The 20572-nt window shown below is 36.2% G+C and overlaps 1 protein-coding gene across 1 annotated transcript in view; it reads left to right on the top strand.

Annotated features, from left to right (window-relative positions):
* Positions 1–20572, top strand: part of TBC1D22A (TBC1 domain family member 22A) — a 168310-nt gene that overhangs the window by 18875 nt on the left and 128863 nt on the right. The window contains 4 exon segments of the mRNA XM_084505571.1: positions 10225–10295; positions 15327–15455; positions 16411–16473; positions 19274–19388. Of these exon segments, the coding sequence (XP_084361697.1) occupies positions 10225–10295; positions 15327–15455; positions 16411–16473; positions 19274–19388 (378 nt within the window).

The raw sequence follows: 20572 nt of genomic DNA, 5'->3' as shown, positions 1-20572 counted from the left end.
CACTAGCAGACTAGAGCAGTGAGAGACCAAAAGCAAAGTGAAACCACCTTTCCCCATCCCATCTCTCTTTTACATCCTTTCTCCAAGTGGCACAGGGGAATGGGAGCTGCGATCAGTTCCTGATGCTTCATCTCAGCCTCTCCTTCGTGGTCCCTCTCTGCCCCTGCTCCCCGTGGGCTCCCTCCCACGGGATGCCGTCCTTCCCGAACTGAGCCTGTGGGGGCTGCCCACAGGCAGCAGCTCTTCAGGAACTGCTCCCACACGGCTCCGTACCATGGGGTCCATCCCCCAGGAGCAAACTGCTCCAGCATGGGTCCCCCACGGGCGGCAGCTCCCCCCAGACCCCTGCTCTTTCGTGGGCTCCTCTCCACGGGCTGCAGCTCTGGCCCGGGGCCTGCTCCTGCGGGGGCTCTCCATGGGCCGCAGCCTCCTCCAGGCCACATCCACCTGCTCCACCGGGGGCTCCTCCACGGGCTGAAGCGTGGAGATCTGCTCCATGTGGGATCGTACCTGTTTTTTTTTTTTTGTTTTTTTTTTTTTTACAACTGCTCACTTTCCAAATAATTTGTAATAGAGTACGTCCTTGTTCTGGAATTTTGAGGAAACATTAATTCTGTTGGAGCAAGGATATTTTGCAGTACTGTCTTGATTGAAAATGTGAGCCTGATTTGTAGGTGGCATTAAAACTATTGAAGAAATCCTGTGCCAGGGAGCACGTTTTCAGCTCATAACTGGGACAGCTAATTCCATGGGAAATCTATAAGGGACAGGAGTTAGTGTAATGACAATAAATTGAAATTATGCTTTCACTAGGGATAATCTAACATTTCAACCAATGACAAAAAAAATAATGCTTAATTAGATATTAAATAGATGACAAGTTTCAAATATAAATGCAAGTACGTTTCCTTGCTACTCTTTGTGTTGGTTAAGGATGGATTTCTTCTAATGCCTTGTTTTAAAGGCTTGCAAACTATAAGGTAGACAAACATAGTAAATACAGTCTTTTTACAAGATATAAATTCCCAAGTTTGAGAGATACACCTTCACATCTCTTTCTGTATTTCTATGTTCCAGGCAATAAAAATTAATAAACTTCCTGAGTGATCAGAGGCTATTTGTACCCTACACAGAAGCAAAGTTGTAGCTTTACATTTGTTCTTTTTTTTGCTCCTAAGTTTGTTCTTTCTTGTCTGTCTTAATTAAATCACGGGTATGAAAATGCCATGAATTAAAAAACAAACAAACCCCCCAAAACTCCAAGTCCTTTCTTCAGAACAAATTTGAAGTGGTTTCTTCTTGACCAAGATGCTGTTATGAATAAAAATGGGATAAAAGGCTTCACATGAGTATTTGTTTGAAAGAAAAAGCAGTATTAAAAGCTTCTTTAAAATTTTTCATAAAATAGTACCTGTTCCTATTACTATGTAGAAGTTATAGTGATCAATTTAAAGGAAACCTGTAGTTATTCCTTTTTTCCTCTAATTATAGTTGCATTTGGATAAGTACCGTAGGAATGTTCTCCTGAAAGAAATAATTACATAAAAATGCTATTTGTATTCATCCATTACCTTCGTTATTAGCAAAAATGGATGAGTTTCAGAACTGAAATATGCCTTGCACCTAGGCTCTTCATTTTGACCACTGGATGCCTTTTCCGTCTTTGATGTTCAGCAATATCCATTTTTGATGGTTCTTTTACATTATGTTGATCTTGCTTGTTAAAGATGACTTGTGTTTATTGTGTTAATGTTTAAAGGAAGGCCAAAGTTTTAGTGTTGCTTCTTGGAATTTGATTAGACAAAGCTTGTGCACTGTATGTTAACGTTAAGCTACAGACATATTAATTTTATTCTAAGTACTGTATATAATTTCCCTTCCTTTGGGTGCCATTTAAGCCTTTATCCATATAATTGCTTTTTATTCTTTTAAAATACTATCTAAATATTCACTCGCCGGTACTGGTGTAAACATAATTGGATTTCTAATTATAGCTTTGGAATGTGTCACATACTGCCGAATCTTCAGATAATTTTTCGTGGTATTTTAGTAATGTGCTATTACTGAGGAAACCAAGGCCCAATGGCATTTGTTTCTGAGCAAAATTGTTTGTCTAAATCATAGAAAGGTTAATTTCTTGATGTCGTGGAGTCAGATCGGCTATGTGAAAGGCTGTAAAAATGTCAAGATGTAAAGTTGTAAGTTAATATTAAAAGCTAAGTATAGGTAGATGTACTTGCTAAAGTTAAGTCCTGGTACTAACATGAGTTGTACGTGATGTATGAGTTTATTATTCTAGTGATATTACAATGAAAAAAAAAAGCTAAAATGTCAAGGGCTAACCATAATAATCAAACAGCTAGAATATTTTGGTAGGCTTAGTGCTCCAGCTGTGTCATCCGACTTTCTTTTTCAGTCTGCCTGTTTCTTCTTAACGCGTTATTTTTGGTGTGTCTTTACGTTAGTTGGCATTCCTCCTTGTTATTTTGGGTGTCTCTTACGTTAGTTGGCATTCACCCTAATTGTGAATCTGTTGGAATGAAGTCAGATGTGTTGGGAGTAAGGGGGAAGGCAAACGTTATTCAGGAAAGGAAGGAAATGACAATTTTTGGTGGACAGGTTGAACAGATAACAGCTTCCCTATATAGCAAGCTGACAGGTTGGAAAAGTAGGGCTTCACTTTTCCAGCTTCTATATCTCTCTGCTTCCAGATGTGTGCTCTCGGTAAGGCGAGCAACTTGCAGCTCCCCAGTCATTTTGAAGCTGTGAGATGGGTCCCAGATGCAGTTTCTCTAGCTGTCAGGAGCTGCAGAGGTCTTGTGGCAGCTTTCAAGGCTAGACACTTGGACACGCACAGGTGAATTTTACTTTCTTGGACGTCAGGAGGGATGTATTGGATGTCATGGGAGCTGACATCCTGATTTTTATTGTGTCAAGCCATTTATAACAACATGCATAACAGCATATCATCATACCTGTTTTCTAACAATGTTTTGTCAAGTTTCTTGTTTGCTTCTGTTTCTTGGAAACGTGTTCTTTTTATATGTGTAATCAAATAGATTTTTCTTCGCATAAGGTCTTCTGGGATTTATTTGCTTGAGCTAAACTTCTGACTTCTGTCAGGCATTCATATGTTTTTGTGGAGCTTTTGTGTTCTTGACAAATTAATTTCTAACTATTTGCTGCCTTGAACATGCTGTGTGTTACGTATTGGCCCAGTATGGGACTTTTTTATTTAAAAAAGCTTTTTTTAATCATGTATTGGATGGGGAAAACTCAGCCTTACTTGGATTTTCTGTTACAAGGTACTGCAGAATATGGATGTATTTAGCATTTCTTGGTGGGAAAGTTGAATCTTCAATAGGAGACATGGGAAGAGAAGGGAAGAACTAGGAGTTTAAAGGAAAAGCTAATGCAAATTGGATCCTGAAATTGTGATACTGTGGTGTGTTACAGACCAGAACTTAAATTTTAATTTTGAGATAAGAATGGTGGAATGATTTCACTGCTCCTCTCCAGCTCCTTTTAATGGATCTCGTATGTCCCAAGTCCCGCTGAGACTGAACACACATATTTCAATTACATCATCACTTGAAATTGCAAAGTGATCTGATGGGTACCTTGTAAGGATAAAGTGCATCTTAAAAACAGTTACGCACGTATTTCAAAATGTGCCACGTATTTAATGTATTAACAATATTGTTAGTCTAGCTTCACGGACAGTTTTTCCCTTGCATCTAACAAGGTGTGCTGTGTCTGTGTTTCACTTTGTTCTACTTCTCTTGTCTTCAGAAGTGTTTCTGTTGTATGCTGCAGTAGTGTTACGACTGACTGTTCTGCGACCAGCTTTTCTGCTTCTGTGATGCTTGTTGGGAAGGGCAGGGTTATTCTTTTTTTGCTCCTGATTTGATGGTGTTGAACCATCAGAGGCAAGCATGACGTGAATCGATGCTTTGACAACTGTGGTGTACAAGGGTCAGGCTGTATGCTGTTTGGGTGATAACCATGAAAGCTTGCTGCTACACCTGATAAGAATTCTTGCATAACCTCTTCCAGTCGTAATGTGCGCTGTCTCTCGGTGGCAAAATGCTTGTTGAGCTCAATGTGGTGAAAAGTTACAACCAGAATTTTGTACAGGGGTGGAATAGTCGGAGATTCTGCAGTGTGGAGGACAGTGATCCAGGACAGCAGGCGATGTTTGTGCAAAAGCAGAATAATCGTACCGGGGGTAATGGTATGTGGTGGAACTGACTGAGCTCACAGTTGTGCAGTCATCTGTCTAACAGGTTCTGTGCTGAAAGCAATTACCATACCACTTACGGAAGCGAGACCAGAAAGTTCAGAAGGATCCTTTATGGCATGACAACAGAGCAGAAGAGGTTATTAAGTGCAAGCAGACAGCCTCCGAAAAGGTGAAGTTCTCAGCCAAGGAGAGTAGAACAGAATATAAATCCTGCCAGCGTACAGAAACTGCTAAAAAAAAGTTTGAGATAAACAACTTGCAAAATGTTTAGAAGCTAACAGTTAATGATTTTCTCAAATATACTTGGAGGAGGAGCGTTGTGCAAGATTCTGGAGGCCCAGCAAACAGCCCAGGTGTAAAAAGAGCACCCAGAAAGGATCAGGCTGTGGCAGAGGAACATAAACAGTTATTCTATTTATCTTTAGCGTGGGAGGATGTGGGGAGTTTTTCCCTCCAGAATCCTGTACTGTGGACAACCAGCCTAAGGACCTGTTTTAAATAACTGCTATGTTGTAAAACAGAGGTGCTTAGCTTTTGCTGTATGTTGTTACTCCCACTTCCAGAAAAAAGCAAGTTCTTTGAACTCAGTATCACAAGATACGCATGTTATTGTTTGAAATGATGTGACAATTTAAGCTCTCCCTTATGAAAGAAAATCTGTGTTCATTGCAGAGTAGTGTCAGGGATGAAAGCTAATTTCTTTTAAACTTGCCAAAATAAAACATTATTCTTTTGTCTTTAGTTTTTAAGGAATGATCCCTTAGTTCAGTGAGTCCTACAAAGTTACATATCTTTTTCCTAGAAGCAGGTGTTTCATTAGAAATGGTGCTATAATTTAAAATCTTGTTGTTAAAACTATTCTGGCTTGATCCTGAACATAGAAAGAAAGCTCAGCTGCATCCCAGAATAGAAAGTTTTACTTGAGTAAGTTAAATTCCAATCCATTTGCATGGTTCCAGTCTTTGGTCTGAAATTAGTTACCTAGCAGTATGTTGTATTTCTCCTGGATGATTTGTCACTGGTTTTATCATATGCTCCACGTTACCTGATTCTGACAGTAGATTTGCATCTTCTGTTATTTTATGCTTGTGTTTATTTATTGTTATATTTTTTTTTTTACTACTTTTCTTGGATTGTTTTGAGAGGCTGGTACATGTGTTTGTGCATAGATTCCTGCTTGGACAGAGTTGAGGGAGGAGGAAAAACAGCAATGTGAAAGATTAGGGAGAGTTTAATGCAATACAGAGTGAAAATGAAAAACTGATGTGTAAAAATAATAAAAGCAGTTTCTGAGTTGCAACTTGTTTTCTCTCTACCACAGATGCTATACTTATTACGCAGTTTGTAAATGGTGTTTGTGTAACAGTAGCCAAAACTTGAAGCTTTAGCAAAATGATTGTATGAAAAAGCCATAAACTAAGGTGTAAGATGTGTTTCCTTTCAGCCAACCTACCAATAGTACAAATAGATTACAAGAGGCAAAACACAGGCACTCATAAATACTGCACAAGGACTAGTGGAGCAGTATGATGCACAGCTGGAGACCACTTGCTTTTGAAGACTTGGGGCCTTCATTGTTACTAAACCAAAACCGGAGCTTATTATCGTGTTCTGGGGTGGAGAAGAAATGTGTGTGTAGTTTGTTAGTGTTGTATTTAGCTAAAGGCGGATTTTCTCTTTTAATTCATAAAGCGTACAAAATACCATATTTCTGATACTCGTACATGCCTACCTTGCCTCTACTTGTTCTGATTGATTCCTGCCTTTTTGGCTTTTAGAAGGAAAGACCCAGTGATACTGCTACTTATGATTTAGTGCTTGGTAGCTCAGGGATTTACTTGAAATCGTGTGCAGAATAGAAACTTGGTTCAGATGTGTTGGATACTTGCCTGCAGTCCCAAGCTGCTGACTGTGCCCTGGTCTGAGATTGAGCTAATTCACTGGGGCATGGCGGACTGCTGGATGTGATTGAGAAACTGCTGAACGTAACAACCACAGCACAGAGAATGCCAGGAGTTGCAGTTAGCACCGTGTGGGATGCCTGGAGTTAAGTAGCAAAGGGGCAGTTATGTGAGGAGTGTCCCAGCAGTGCCATTACCCGGAGGGGAGTGCTGGGGTAGCTTTGGAAAGTACAGTGTTAGAAAACCAGCAGTACCTGGGCAGGCATCGCAGAAACACCAAACCTGGGTCTGGAGGAGCAAAAATAGGACCGCTAGGGGATGGAGTAATTGGAATAGTTAATTAATTCAAGAGAAGACTGGGGTAGAGAAAGAGAAATAGGAGGATGATGAAAATGAGCAAATAATGGGAAAACGGTAAGACCTGTATTTGTATGACTAGGTACTCTTGGGGGATACCTGTTGGGCATCCTCTGCCTGATCATTGCAGCTGGTGTCTGACAATAAAACTGAACCTGCTAAGACCATGCCAGGTGAGTCAGAGCTGCTTTGGTCATCAGGAGCACTTTGGGGGTATTCCTTGGCTGGCAGGGCCACACCTGGATGGGTGGATGAAGAATCCTGGTGTCACCCTGTTAGGGCCAGTTCCAGGCCTGTGGTCTCACCACTCCCTAACAAGATGGGTGTTGAGCTTTCTGATTTATGGCATTTCTGGTCATTCACTGTCCATATTATTAGGTGGAGTGGTAATTCCTGCTTTGGACACTCATTGAGAACTTGCAGTATTATAAGTGTATCTTATCTACTTTTGTAGGCTAGAAAATTAGAATTGCATGTAAATCAGATTAATGGTTCTGTCTTCTGCTTGCTTAGGCAAAATTACTGAAATTGATATGACCTATAACTGTAGCATAGGAATTAACAATTTTTCTTTGAACTGCAGCCTTGCTCTTCGTCTTGTACATCTGTTATGAAGCTGGCTCTTTCTGTTCTTTGGAATGCAGAGACTTTGGTTTAATTTGAGCTTCTTGGATAGGCTTCCTTTTATGGCCAAAGATCAAGCTCATGTGAAGATGAGCACTTAATACCACTGTAGAATAACAATTTCTCTGTTCAGGTATTTTTGGTCTTCATTCTGCTTCCCAACGTTTTTCTCCTCAAACCCCTCTCCCTAAAAAACTCATCCTTCAAAGCTAATGCCAACAAAGAACCAATCCTCAGAACCCAAAAAGCCAGCTCCAAATGGTGGTGTACTTGGACTTTTGTTCTCCTTTAAACTGGCAGGGTGTTATTCATCGTTTCCTGATGTTAAAAAAAAAATAATCAAATTTCTTGTTTTTTCTTTCAGCAGTCCATCTGCTTTGCCTTGCAACTATACTTAATGAAGCTTGTTCCTGTCCAGCTGTGTTCTGTATCACAGCTTCGCTGTGTGTCATGGCAGAGCTGTTTGTGGGCTTCTTATTTTCTTCTCTGTCTTGTGTATTCTTGGATTTTCTTCAGAATCCAGCCGTGGCTTTTTTCCAGTTTTTGTGACATAGTTCAATAGTTCTTTGACTTTAGAACTGCTTTCTGATTTCTGTCCTCAGTGCATCATCAGCCAGTGTCTGCCTTTGTGGTTAACAAATCTCTGCCCAGACCTAATTTTTTATCTTGAATGGACAATCCTGAGTGCTTCTAATTACTAACCGGAAATTTAATATCATTGAAATTCATGAGTCACTTATTTAATATCGGAGAAATTCATTTGCTTATGACATGTCTTTCCCATTGAATCCCTTGTGTTTTCGGTGACAGCATGCTCCTGGTACAGCTGCTGTGCTAACCTGTGATACAGAGTTCAATTTGCGCTTCACCCTGTCTCTTAATCAGTGTTTATAGTCTGTACAAGTTCTGCTTTCATTGTTGCTTTAACACTTCGTTTCACACCAAACTCTGGTAGTATCATATTTTTTTTGGCGTTAGTGCTCTTTTGCTCATCCCATATTCTTCCAGTGCCAATAAAATCCTTTAAATGAAGAACAAGGGAGGAATTTATTTGGATGTCACCAGATTCCTTGGAGTTCTGTGTATAAGCATGCTTTTGGGCTTCTTCCACCCATGCATATTTATGTTCAGAAGTACTGTGGGCTTATAAATTTCTTTGAAGGCATATGATGATTCTGCTTACGTTTTGCTTAGACTGATACACTCTGCTTTTCCTGATTTTGATACAGTGTATACCCTTCATATGTATCTTAATAAGCCATGGAAGAATAGTACGTTTCTACAGCAAGTTGCCAAGTAAGGCAAAAATAACTGTATTCTTACTATATTCTTGTTTTTTTGCAATGCAGAGAGAGAAGTAATAGAAACAATAGTTTTATTCAGTGACTCTCAAGCTGATAGTTAAAAACGAATTGGTTTTGTATTACGGAATGAGAAAACTGCTACAACATTTCATACAATGTCTACTTGCTTCTTGAGATAAAATTCTTTCCTGGGTTAGGACAAATCTTTTAAAAACAAAACATAACCAAAGAATAATCATGTTTATAAATGCAGTCAATATTGATTTTTTAAAAAAATCATTGGGTAAACAGAGTAATGTGACAGTGAAATCGCCCATGTTGCAAAGTAACTTGATGCTTAGGATCTTAGCTTTTTCTCTCAACTTTTACCTTTACTTCAAGGTAAAATTTTCTTGTGAGGAGTTATAGCAGGACTACTGTGTTGGAAGATAACTAAAAATAATGAAACTCAAGTGAGGAGAAAAAAATAACCTGCAAAATTTGTTGTCTAGACTTCATTTTTAGAAGCCCTGTTGGCGGTATGGTGTTTGTAAGTTACTGATAGAAACTAGCCCAAGCTGGAGAGAGGTACTATGTCATAAAGAATAACTGCATTAAGCTGTATCTTTTATGTCTTTAATGGTTCAATGTATTTAAATGTTGTTTGGTGACATACCGACTTTGTGCAATAGCATAGCATTGTGAAACTGAATACTGTAGGATTTAATTTATCTTGATGCTCAGTATAATATTTCTAAATAATATTTCTTTTCTGTTGTTTCTCTACATTTACTCAGATCTATACCTCTAAGTATAATTTGTATTGGTAGTAAAAAAAAAACCTTGATTTATATATATGTTCTTGCATTAGCAAGGTGTCACCTTGAACACCTTGTATTTTTTTTCTTCTATAGGAAAGATACAAATCAGCTCATTTCAAACAAAACTATAGAATCCACTCAACAAATTCTTATTTAGTTACTTTATTTTGTGCTTTTTTTTTTTAAGTAATTAGGTGGACAGGATATTTTTAAATGCTTGCTTTAAGTGTAGAATTTGGAAAACATCTCATATTCACATAATTAGTTAACTCAAGTATATAGAATTAATTGAAAAAGCATATAAAAAACAGGTTGGTTTTCAGCAGGATGATAATTTGAACTTGTGCAGTTTTTACCCTTATTTTCTACTCTGAGGAAGAAGAGGAAGAGCTACTGTCTCAAGTTGATACCTCATAAAAATACTGTTTCTTAGGGAAAATGTCAGGCATCTTTTTGTCTTTACATTTTCAAAGATTTTTCTATAGCTTTTTCCCCACGATAAAGAGATTTCACACACACACAAAAAGTGTGAAATCTCACAGATTGGTTTAGTTGGGTATACTCTCTGATGAGCAGCTTTCAGTAGAGGAGTACAACATAAAGAATGAAAATATAACATTGAAATAAATTCCAGCATTCAAAATCATTCTGCTTATGTAACTGCAAATCCCATTTTTAGTTGAGATCTATAGAAGCACATTATGCAGAAAAGCTGAGTACCTCTTGCATGTTAATATAAGGCATATACATTAAAGAAATTCTGGGAAATAATCCAGAAAGGTGCCTCATCACGTAGTGCCTGTTCCCCATACATAACCCTATGGAAAGTAATTATCCAGTGTCTTACGAACTCCTTAAAATTGCCATATGTTTTGATTTCATTGGACTTCATAGGAAGGCATAATTAATGTAAACAACATTGTGATAATTTGAGTATATCTGTGTATGTTGATAATAATTTTCTTAGTTCTCATAAAATACTTTTCTTCTAATAGAAGAATTACGGAAATTGAGTTGGTCTGGAATTCCCAAACGAGTTCGTCCTATTGCATGGAAGCTCCTTTCAGTAAGTTTTATTTTCCTCTTTGCGTTTAAAAGTAATAGCTTTCTGCAAGAATTGCAAATAATTTTGCTTGACTTGTAATCCATCAGTGATACTTGAAAACATTCTGTCTTGCTGCTGAATTGTAATAAACATTCTGTTCTTTGCTCAATTTTAACAGGAATTTGTCAAACTGAAGGGAGGGGGATGAGAAGCACTAGTAAATCATGTCAGCTGTGCATCTTTATTTTCAGACTGGCTTTCTCTGAAAGTAGGGCTTATGTGTTAAGTTGCCTCTTTCAACCAGTTTTGATGGAACAGTGGCGAATTCAAAGACAAGTGAATTCCTACAGTTTTCTTGAAAGTAGGCACACAGTGAGGAAACAAAGCCTATCAGTGTCCTACAAAAGGCTTCCTTCTGCCTTCACGTTAAAATAACTACTAGAGACTGCTCACACAAAGGATTAATGCATGTTGAGGAAAAGCTATGAAGGGAGCTTGTGTTTGACTATTTTTCTGAAGTGGTTTAAGATGAAGAAATCTGAACTGCTGTGATCAGTTACCTTATGGCATTGGCTCTTCTGGTCTTAGGCTTGTGAGCCAGTTAAGGGAGCCAAGCTGATTGAAAAGCTGATCACTTGTTTGTAGGGTGGATTTTTGGCTAGCTGAGTGCCCTGAACCTGAACTGGTGGCAGGTGGAGTTTGGGCATGCAGTAGCTTGGGAGCAGGTTGGCTGAAATACCGAGGAGCAGCACACTGGGGTGCTTCAGGCAGGATTCAGAGAGGAGCTTATGGGAATCTGGGATTTGTTGAGTTTGGTGTCACAGGAATGGGTTTTGTTATTTCATTGTTTGCACTGCATTAAAAAAAATAAAGGTTTTTTTTTTTTTTTTTTTTTTTTTTTTTTTTTTTGTAAAAACACAGTGTATTTCTGGTAGTATTTTACACATCAATCTTCTTAGCTATAATCCTTGCTGTGGCAAGTGGTTGTGCAGCTCAGCTGTTCTTTGTACATGGTTGAGAGAAGATCTTGTGAAGATGTTTTTATTAAAAAGAAGCAAAAATCGTGTGCTGTCTACTCTCCAGAGACTCTGAAGATACTTTATCAGCAAATCTTTTTGCATTTAAGAACTCTTTAAAATTCTGAGTTATACACACAACAGTTTAACACTGTTGAATTTTTCAGAGAGTAGACGTAAATAGCTTTGCTTTTTATAGAGTAATTCAGCAGGGACTGTGAAGTATTTACTTCACATTGAGTTTGATTTCCAGTGACTGAAAGAGTCTGTCTTGCTGATGAGATCCACTAAATTTGCAGCTTATGCTAAATGTGGATACAGCTTCTTAATGGCAAATATTCAAATATTCTGTCGTAACTGAGATTAAGCATGCAGTGTACAATTTATTTTAGTTTTATTTCCAAAGTTGTCCAAGGTTGAACAAAATTTTTTTTTAAAGGATGACTGTGTTGAAATAGCCAAAAATTTATGGCTAACTCAAAATGGACTTTAAAACCCAATAAACTGAAGCATATGAATAGGTTGAATTCTGATTGAGGGCACTGAGACAGAGGCTTAGAGAACTAAATTACGCAAAAGTTAACTACAGTCACGTTACGTTCTCGCTTTCAAGTGAGAGCATAGGATTCTGGTGACCTTCAACTTCATCCAATAAGTTGATTTAGTTTAGTGTTCCTGAGATTCCTAATGCAGATACATTTCAAAGTGAAAAGTACAAATTTCTTTGTACTTCTGTCTTTACGGCTTGAGTTCAGGATCATTCCAGTTCAATTCTTATCTCTGGATGTCTTGTAACTCTGTAGAACTGCACAGGTTATTTTGCTTTACTCTAACAATTAAGTGGGTTTTATTTTCAAGACACTTCCAGAATTGTTCTCAGCTTTTCATATGTAGTTCTTGCCATGATGTCTTATCTGCTAAGTGGTCCTTGATTAATGCATTTTGGAAATGTAACAACTAGTCATTAGGTAATCATTAATTTTCTGTGCTTTAAGGCAGTAGCTTGCTTCATATTTTTTCTGCAATACGGAAGAAAAAGTGCCTTGGATATTTGTGGTCATAAGCTCCATGATGCTTTTTCTAATATTATTTATTTTTTAATGTCACGAGTTGTTTAAATATATGTTATTTACGTCCCAGATAAGAGGTGTAATGTATCTTCTGTGTTGAAAGGTGCAATGGGAACTGCTGGGAAAATGAATACACAGAAGCAGACTTAAATTTTGCTTTGCTTAAAGATTGGTTGCAGAAGTCAAAGAAAAACTATACAGTCAAAGCCAAAGCATAACTTAGAGCTTAATTAAGGATGGTTTTGTTTTGTTTGGAATTGCTCAGAGTTTTTATGTCAAAAGCCCAAAAAACGATTTATTTGGGGGACTGATTATCATTGGTAATATCTGAGGTAGAAAGTATTTGTCTAATTTGTTAAATCAGTATTGAAGTTGAAATTCATCAAATGTGGTTTTAAAAATTGTTGAGTTAAGGTGGTGTTTAGTCAGAAGGGTAAGAGTGTTAAAATATTTTAGGAAAACAGTTTTTCAAAGCGAAAGTATATTAAAATCAATATAATGCTGAGGGGCTATTGCTGTCATGTCTACTGGTAACAGTATGTAAACATGCATGATTTATTTCTAAAATATAGAAGAAAATCGGGCATTCTTTACCTAAACAGCAAGCAGAACTATTCAGGCCCACTGCTCTTTTGAATACCGAAGCTAAATATATGGTTACCTTGGAGAGAAATTAATGAATAAACAGATTAAACTCTCTACCAATTTATGCCCTGATGATATGTTGCAATCCTTTCCAACTTTTAAAAATAAAACCTAATTTGTAAAGTGAATGGGAAATGGGACACGTCCAATTGAAAGATGGCTTCGGTCTTTGAAACTGAATAATGGCAAAAAGTCTGTTGCTGAGAAAATATTGCTGTTCTTGGAACAATCACATTTGATCTCACAAATGAATTATTTTCTAATGGGGCTAAGATATGCTACAGGAAAAAAAAAATCAAACCATTGAGAATGAATGGGAGGCAGAATTCAATATTTAACTAAATACAAAGCACTGGGACAGGATATTAAATGTCAGACTGAATCTCGAGGCAAAAGTTAAGCTGATGCGATTTAGAAATACCCAGAATCAGATGTAAGACAGTACGTCTTAAAAGAAATGGCTTGCCAAAGTAAGTACCTGTTAAACTATCTGGAATGTAATATTGTTTGCACTTAATCCCTTGTTTTCTTAAAAGAAGAAGAAATTGTGATACACAGCATAACATTTAAAATTATTTTAATGCAGACATCTTTACAAAAATCTATTGATGTTCTAGTGTGGTGTATTTTTTTTCCCTCTGTTGTTTTAAGCAAAACAACATGGAATTGCAATATGATGTTTCGTTGCCGTAGGAGAGTAATGCCCCTAGTGTATTTATTCCTAATGTGGTGTTTAGTTCTGTTGTATAATCAACAATTTTAGAATGTAAGATTTATCCCATTTTTGCTTGTTAAGGACTGTATAATAAAGTTGTTTTGGTAGTTAAATGCATAGCATCTTATTAGTTACTTGCACTGGCTGTGACTCATTGTTTAAGTGCAAGTCTGTGCTGCACTTCTAGTATCAAGTTCCGTGATGTTATAAGGATTTATTTATTTATTTTTTAAGGAAACATATGGCTGACAAATTCGCTTTCTCTCTTACACTAATTACCATTAGTATGATGACAGCTGAAAATGTGGAAGGCTAATTTTTGTAATACTGGCAAGAAATAATTTAATTTGACTTGAATAGTCAAGGAAGATACATGAATCTTTTTTCTTTGGATGGCTAGGTCTCTTAATCCCACTTATGTTTAGAACGATTTTTCTATGAAGTATTTTTTTTTCAAGCCTGGCATATGTAAAATATGAATTCCCTTTCTTTTTTGTAACATTATGTTTGAAATCAAGCTGCATATGAGAAAGTATTAACTATTCTTGAATGTTCAGGAAACTTTTAGGCAGCCAGGTACATGAATAGTGGTGTTTCTAATATGTTCAGTTTATATAATAACTGAACATTTAATAAGATCAATGATACTTCCTTTCTTAAAATGCTGAAATGATAACTTGAGACTGCTATTTTGAAATGAAAGGTAGGCTGAGATCTCAGAAATAGTGATCAAACTGGACAGAACAGGAAATAACTGGACAGAACAGGAAATAAGAATGGATTTTTTTGGAAGAATGGGATCTTCAGGTAGATATGAAGATGAGTTCAACGAAGAACAACTCAGATATACATTAAGTGTATATCTGTATCTGACAGATATACCTATGTGTATACCTATGTATCTGACATTGCTTCATTACCATGCCAATACTTTTGGAAAAATAATATTTATAAATTGATTTTAGGAAAAAACTAGAACTGTATAGCTTGAATCTTTATATCTAAGAGCCCGGTTACTGATGTATGTGCCAAAACTTCTCACAACCTGTTGAGAAAATGAAAACTGGAAATTATTTTTTTGTGATCTAAAGGAGTGAGATAAACTACCTCGAATATTTTAAGGCTTTAGAATAAATACTCTGTTGTATTATGAGGTTAAATCTAATTTAAACATAAGTATATTGGCAAATGTATATCATTCCTACTTTAAAGCAACCGAGACACGTTTTGTTAAAAATTGAATAAAATTGCTCCAATAAGAGCCATGTGGGAATGCAGAAATTAATGAACTCATGTTGCATTGCATTTTTCTGAAATTATTTGTTTTGACCTTTTCTCTTTGAAAGGCAAACATCTAAAATTCTTGATGAGAAATTGCTTTTTAAAGGTGAAAACCTTGGAATGTGTTCTTAAAAAAAAATGCACTTTTGTATTCAGTTGGAATGATTAGAAAACTGATTTGCTAAGGTATTATTCAGATTCAAATCGGACTGCATTGTACTACACTTGTTCATTAGCTTCTCTGTTGCATATTATCAAATGCTAACTGTGCTTTTTGTGAAGCAAAGAGTAATATCCTTTTCATTTTACTTTTTTATTTTTTCAGGGTTATCTTCCTGCAAACGTGGACCGAAGAGAAAGCACTTTACAAAGAAAACGGAAAGAGTATTTTGCTTTCGTTGAGCAATACTATGATTCCAGAAATGATGAGAGTCACCAAGATACCTATAGACAGGTAGAACACCTACTGAAGTGACTTCTACCTACGTGAGATATGTTAAAGAACTTGAAGAAATTAATTTTGAAGTTTGCTATTGTTTTTATATATCCACTAAATCTTACTTCAGTCAGCTTTCCTATGTTTTAGAAGCGAAATTAATTTTAATCTGTTTCAAAATATGAAATATTTTGGTCTGACACTTAAAATAGTGGATTTCTTTGAAAGTCGGCTTTTGTCATGCCATGCTGCATGGCTGTACCACACGGACATGCTTCAACATTCAAGCGTAATGGGGTCATCTCCTCAGACCCTCCTTCAAATGAGTGAGAGGATGGTACAGAGGATATCTAACTGATCCTTACTGGCTCCATACTTGTGCTTAAGAAGTTGAAACTGTGTGGTGTGTAATTACGATAGGTGTGTCAAAATTTCTTGCCTCCCTGGATAAGGAAAAACTTGAAGATAACTCTTCTTCCAGTTTTATATTTAACAGATTAGTTTGTATCACTAAATATAAACTAAGTTATCCTACATTAGCCTTCCTTAAGAAAGAGTAAGTGGTTATCTTTCTTCTGCTTCAAGCCTGATCTTTAGTAGCAAGAAGTATTCACAGCGTCTGTTGTACATGGCTTTACATACGTGTGATGTTAGATGTAGTTACACTGAGGAAAAGAGTATTGCCAATAAAACCATAATTTGGAAGCAGTCAAAATTGATGTAATGATCTTAAAGCATTGTGGGGAATTCTGTTTTTTTTGTATCTGATTAACAGATTAGATAATAATGACTTAAAGATTTGGTCCTTTATTTTTGAACTACAGTAAATTCACATTATTCCTAAAATAGTGAGATAGGGTATAGCTAAAAGTGTAAAACCACAGGGTTTTTTTTGTTATTTAAAAAGCTTTTTTGTTATTTAAAAAGTGTGCTGTTGTCTCCTTTTACATGATTCTTGTTTCTGTCCAATTAGATTCATATAGATATCCCACGCATGAGTCCTGAAGTTTTAAGACTTCAGCCCAAAGTAACAGAGGTAAGAATTATATCTAAATAATGTGGGTTTTAGGTCACCCATTTTATTAATGAATCCGGTATCACATTAAGTAATTTGACAACAATTGCTATTCTGGCTTGAGAACTAAGTCCAAAAAATGAAAATGCATAAGTATAGCACATAACTAACACAGAAGGCTTGAGTACTAACAGGAAAAAAATCTTCTGCTTTGAGTCTGTTGGTTTCTTCTTCTGTTGTGTACTTTTGAGTCTTTTTTCTTTTTTTCTATATATGTTGTTAATTTTTTTTTTGAATTAATTCAGAGAACAGTTCCTGTGGTTCTCTGCATTTGTCAAAATCATTCAAGATCTGGAAGCTCTTACCATGAGAGTATTCCACTTAAGAAATTATCATATGCTTGAGTTTAGGAAAAGTTGCTTTGAATTTGACGCTGTGTGGAAATAACTCATTATTAGATCTTCATTTTAAATCAATTTTAAGTATTTATTTTTATGGGAGTTGTGTAGATTGGGGAGGGGATAGTGGGCGTTGGGAAGAGAAGAGTATTGTTGGAGTGAGAAGCTAAAAGACTGAGAATAAATAGCGTCATTTGAAAGAAGGGGAGAGAGGTATTGGAGGTCTTCCCACATATAGTTCAGTCAAGTTTGTTGGACTTACGTGTTATAAATACTTTATTTTAATAAAGATTAGTGACTGTAATGTAGGTTTAGTCAATGTGATTAGTCAAAGTGCAGTAGTCTGTAATTTTATTTTCAATTTCTGTGTTGTCTTTAAATGAGTTTGATTGAATAGAATAGTATAAGCCTTTGCATTTTCCCTTTTATGCTTGCATTGTATGGGAGAAGTAATTTCAAGTATACAAGATGGAAAAATACTTTATAAAATCATCCCCACCTCTTTTATTGGTTAAAGAGAAACAAAAGCAAATTCTAAGAAGCTTTCCTGATTAAAACTTTGGGGGGTTTTGGAGTTCCTCTGAGGTGGCAAAACACATAAGAAATTCAAAATCTGCATTTAAGCTAATGAATTCTTCTTTTATGTATATGAATATAGTTCTTACTGTTATGATGAATGAGAGTTAAATTCAAAGGAGAGTAATTGATAGGTAATGACAACTCTTGAGATGTAGTGGTTCGTACTAGAAGTTATTCCGGTTTCTGTTGCTGGTTTGGAAATCAAGAAGGAAACCTTTTGGGAAAGTGACCTTTTTAATGAGTGCTATTTGAACACAGTGATGAGTGCTGTATAGAAACTTAAATCAGACTGCCTTTCAGGTATTCAGCGCTCATTTTTTTCTATTCAAAGCAGTAAATGAAACTTCATGAAAATGGGTAGGAAATTGAAAACACTATTTCAGTGTGTATTTGTTGAATTTCTGATTAGATGCATTTGGGGATATTAAATCTGGTATGCCAATTACGAAGCAATCCTTGCTGCTTAATAATTTGATGCTCAAAAAAAATTTAATAACCCTTCCCTATACCTTAGTTTTCACAGCTGGATTTTAAAAGTGCTTTGAAATCCATAGGCATCTCAGTTTGCAATGCAAACTATGTGTGTTATCAGGTTCTGAGGGAAAGGAAGGTTGCTATTACGAAATTTGGAGCTAAGCTAACAAAAATTTGAAGTGAGATTGAACAGAAATAGTAAAAGCTTCATAAACTAAATTTCCTACTGTGTCCATTCAGGGCACGTCTCTTGCGAGTGGTCTTGAAGCCTGGGCATTCGCTGACTTCTGGGGTTGCAGCAAACTCTACCTTGGGGTCTTTACAAAGTCTTTCCCTTTTTATTAGTTCTGAGGCCTGCTCTTAAAAGTGATGCAGTCCTTTTGTTTGATAAGCTCTCCTGCATCTGCCCTGCCTCCCTGCCCACCTGTACTCTGGCTTTTTGGCAGACCTTCCAGAGGAGGAGAAAACTTTCTTTCGCCTCAGAAGATTATGACTGTCTGAGTACCAGTAATCAGAGCAAAACACACAGCAGCTTTCACTGTGCTACTCATTTGCAGCTTTCCAAAGAAACGTAGCACTTGCAGAACCAAACAGTTAAGAAGAGATACAACCTGATGCAGACCTAAATTGTTTTGGACATATGTTCTGTGATTCTTCTGCTTTGTATTCTTCACACGTTGCCCTTCCCATAGTCAGACTGTCTATGTTGTAGCCTTTGGAGCTTTTGCAGGTCCTAAGCTATGTATGGTTAGAAGAACTTAGGGGATGGGGCTGTGTGGTAAGGAAGGTGGTTGCCTTCTTTCTACATTCCTGATTTTTCAGATGTTTAATTACCCAGCATACCTGCCTCTGAATTCTAAAGCTCTATGCTGCCATATTAGGCAAACGTAACTCTTACAGAGATTTTATTGGACATGTTATTAAAAAAATGTACTTATATTAAGTACTTCTTTCTGTTACCTAGCAACAAATGGGGTACTATATTGATAAAATATTGGTCTCAAAGAGATGAATGGTCATGGAAAAATGATTTATTATTTCTGTATCATGAAGAAAGGAGTTTTATATTATTTGAAAAGCTCCAGTGAATAAGTGCTGCTCTGTTGTAACTACTGTAACTGAATTATATGCAAGACTGGGTTTAACATGTGCTAATACCCTGAAAATATTTTCTTTTAAATAACTGAGAAACTTAATTAACATTGGCAGTTAATTATGAATACAATCATTCATGTATTCTTTTATAAGTGTATTTTTATACTTGTAACTCTGTGATATCAAAACTGCCCTTCTATACTTTTCCAGTATCTTGTTTAAAATGTGCTCACCACTTGATAAATTATCTGATAGTTTCTTTAATTCTTTTTCAGATCTTTGAAAGAATTTTGTTTATCTGGGCTATACGTCATCCAGCCAGTGGATATGTTCAGGGCATAAATGATCTTGTAACTCCTTTTTTTGTAGTCTTCGTTTGTGAATATATAGGTAAGATTTATCATAATACTGAATTATGAATTGGTACTGGTTTTAGGACAGCACATTTATTTTAATATGAAAATTTGGATTAGCTAATCATAATTAGAGACATGAATTCTATTATTATAAATATTTGTAATTATAAATCTGTATGGTTCTCTTAAATACACACTGACAAGCAATTTTTGTGTAAATAGTCAGTAGAGTTTCGGTATTTTTCAGATATATGTCCAAAAAAATGCCCATAAACAAACCTACCCAACCAACCAAACCAACCAACCAATCAAAAACCATCTGTAGAAGCTGCAGGCAGAGTTGTGTTTGTAGATATGGAAGCTAGCAAAAGAAGGGCAATCCGGCATTTGCTTTCATCTTTATTTCTTAACTGCAGATATAGTTAAGAAGTGCCTCATTTGTCACTCCTGATCCTTTTTCATCAAATTTCTCTCCTCTAATTCACAAGTTTTTGTGAAAAATTTAAATAGTCTGTATGAAATGAACTTAAAAAAAAAAATCACTACCACTGAAACAACAACAAAAAGAAAACAAACCAGCTTAGCAAAAAAATAAGCAACCCAACAACCATGAAATAAGGAAACCTTTTACTGAGTGGCAGGAAAATGAAGGGAAGGGGAACCTAATAAAGTGGATCTGTAGCTGAAAGAATGGCAAGCTGGAACTGGGGACTGAAAATTAATGCATCAGTAATCAAATTTCCTTAGTTAAGGACTTTGCTCTTCTGGGGTTGTAATACCAGTAGTAGCATAAATAGATGTATTTCCGGTGAGTTAGTGGCCATACATGTGATTGTATTTTTTGCAAATTTTTCTATTTAGAAAACTTGTTAAATGCTCATCTCTTACTAGAATGTTACTGATGTTTTGCATTTGTATGTTAGTATTTAAGTTTTTATGAACATTAAGAGTACGGCTAATCATTAGCAATAATTCAATTGACATTTAACAACAATTCGTTAACAATTTGGATATAACCATGGATGTAAAAGATATAGTAAGAATGAATAGTAAAAATGACAATCTAGTCTGAATTAGAACTATTTCCTTGCATTTCTTTTTGTTGTACACACATACAATGAAAACAACACAGATATGTAATCTTGAGCAATGTGTTATCTAGCTACTTCAGTGAGTCTATATATAGGTGATTCTTCATTTCCTACCTTCTCTATGCAA

This window comes from Aythya ferina (genome assembly GCF_964211825.1).
Source record: "Aythya ferina genome assembly, chromosome: 1".
Lineage (NCBI taxonomy): Eukaryota > Metazoa > Chordata > Aves > Anseriformes > Anatidae > Aythya > Aythya ferina.
Note: the sequence above shows the minus strand (reverse complement) of the source record. Positions and strands in the feature narration are given on the sequence as shown.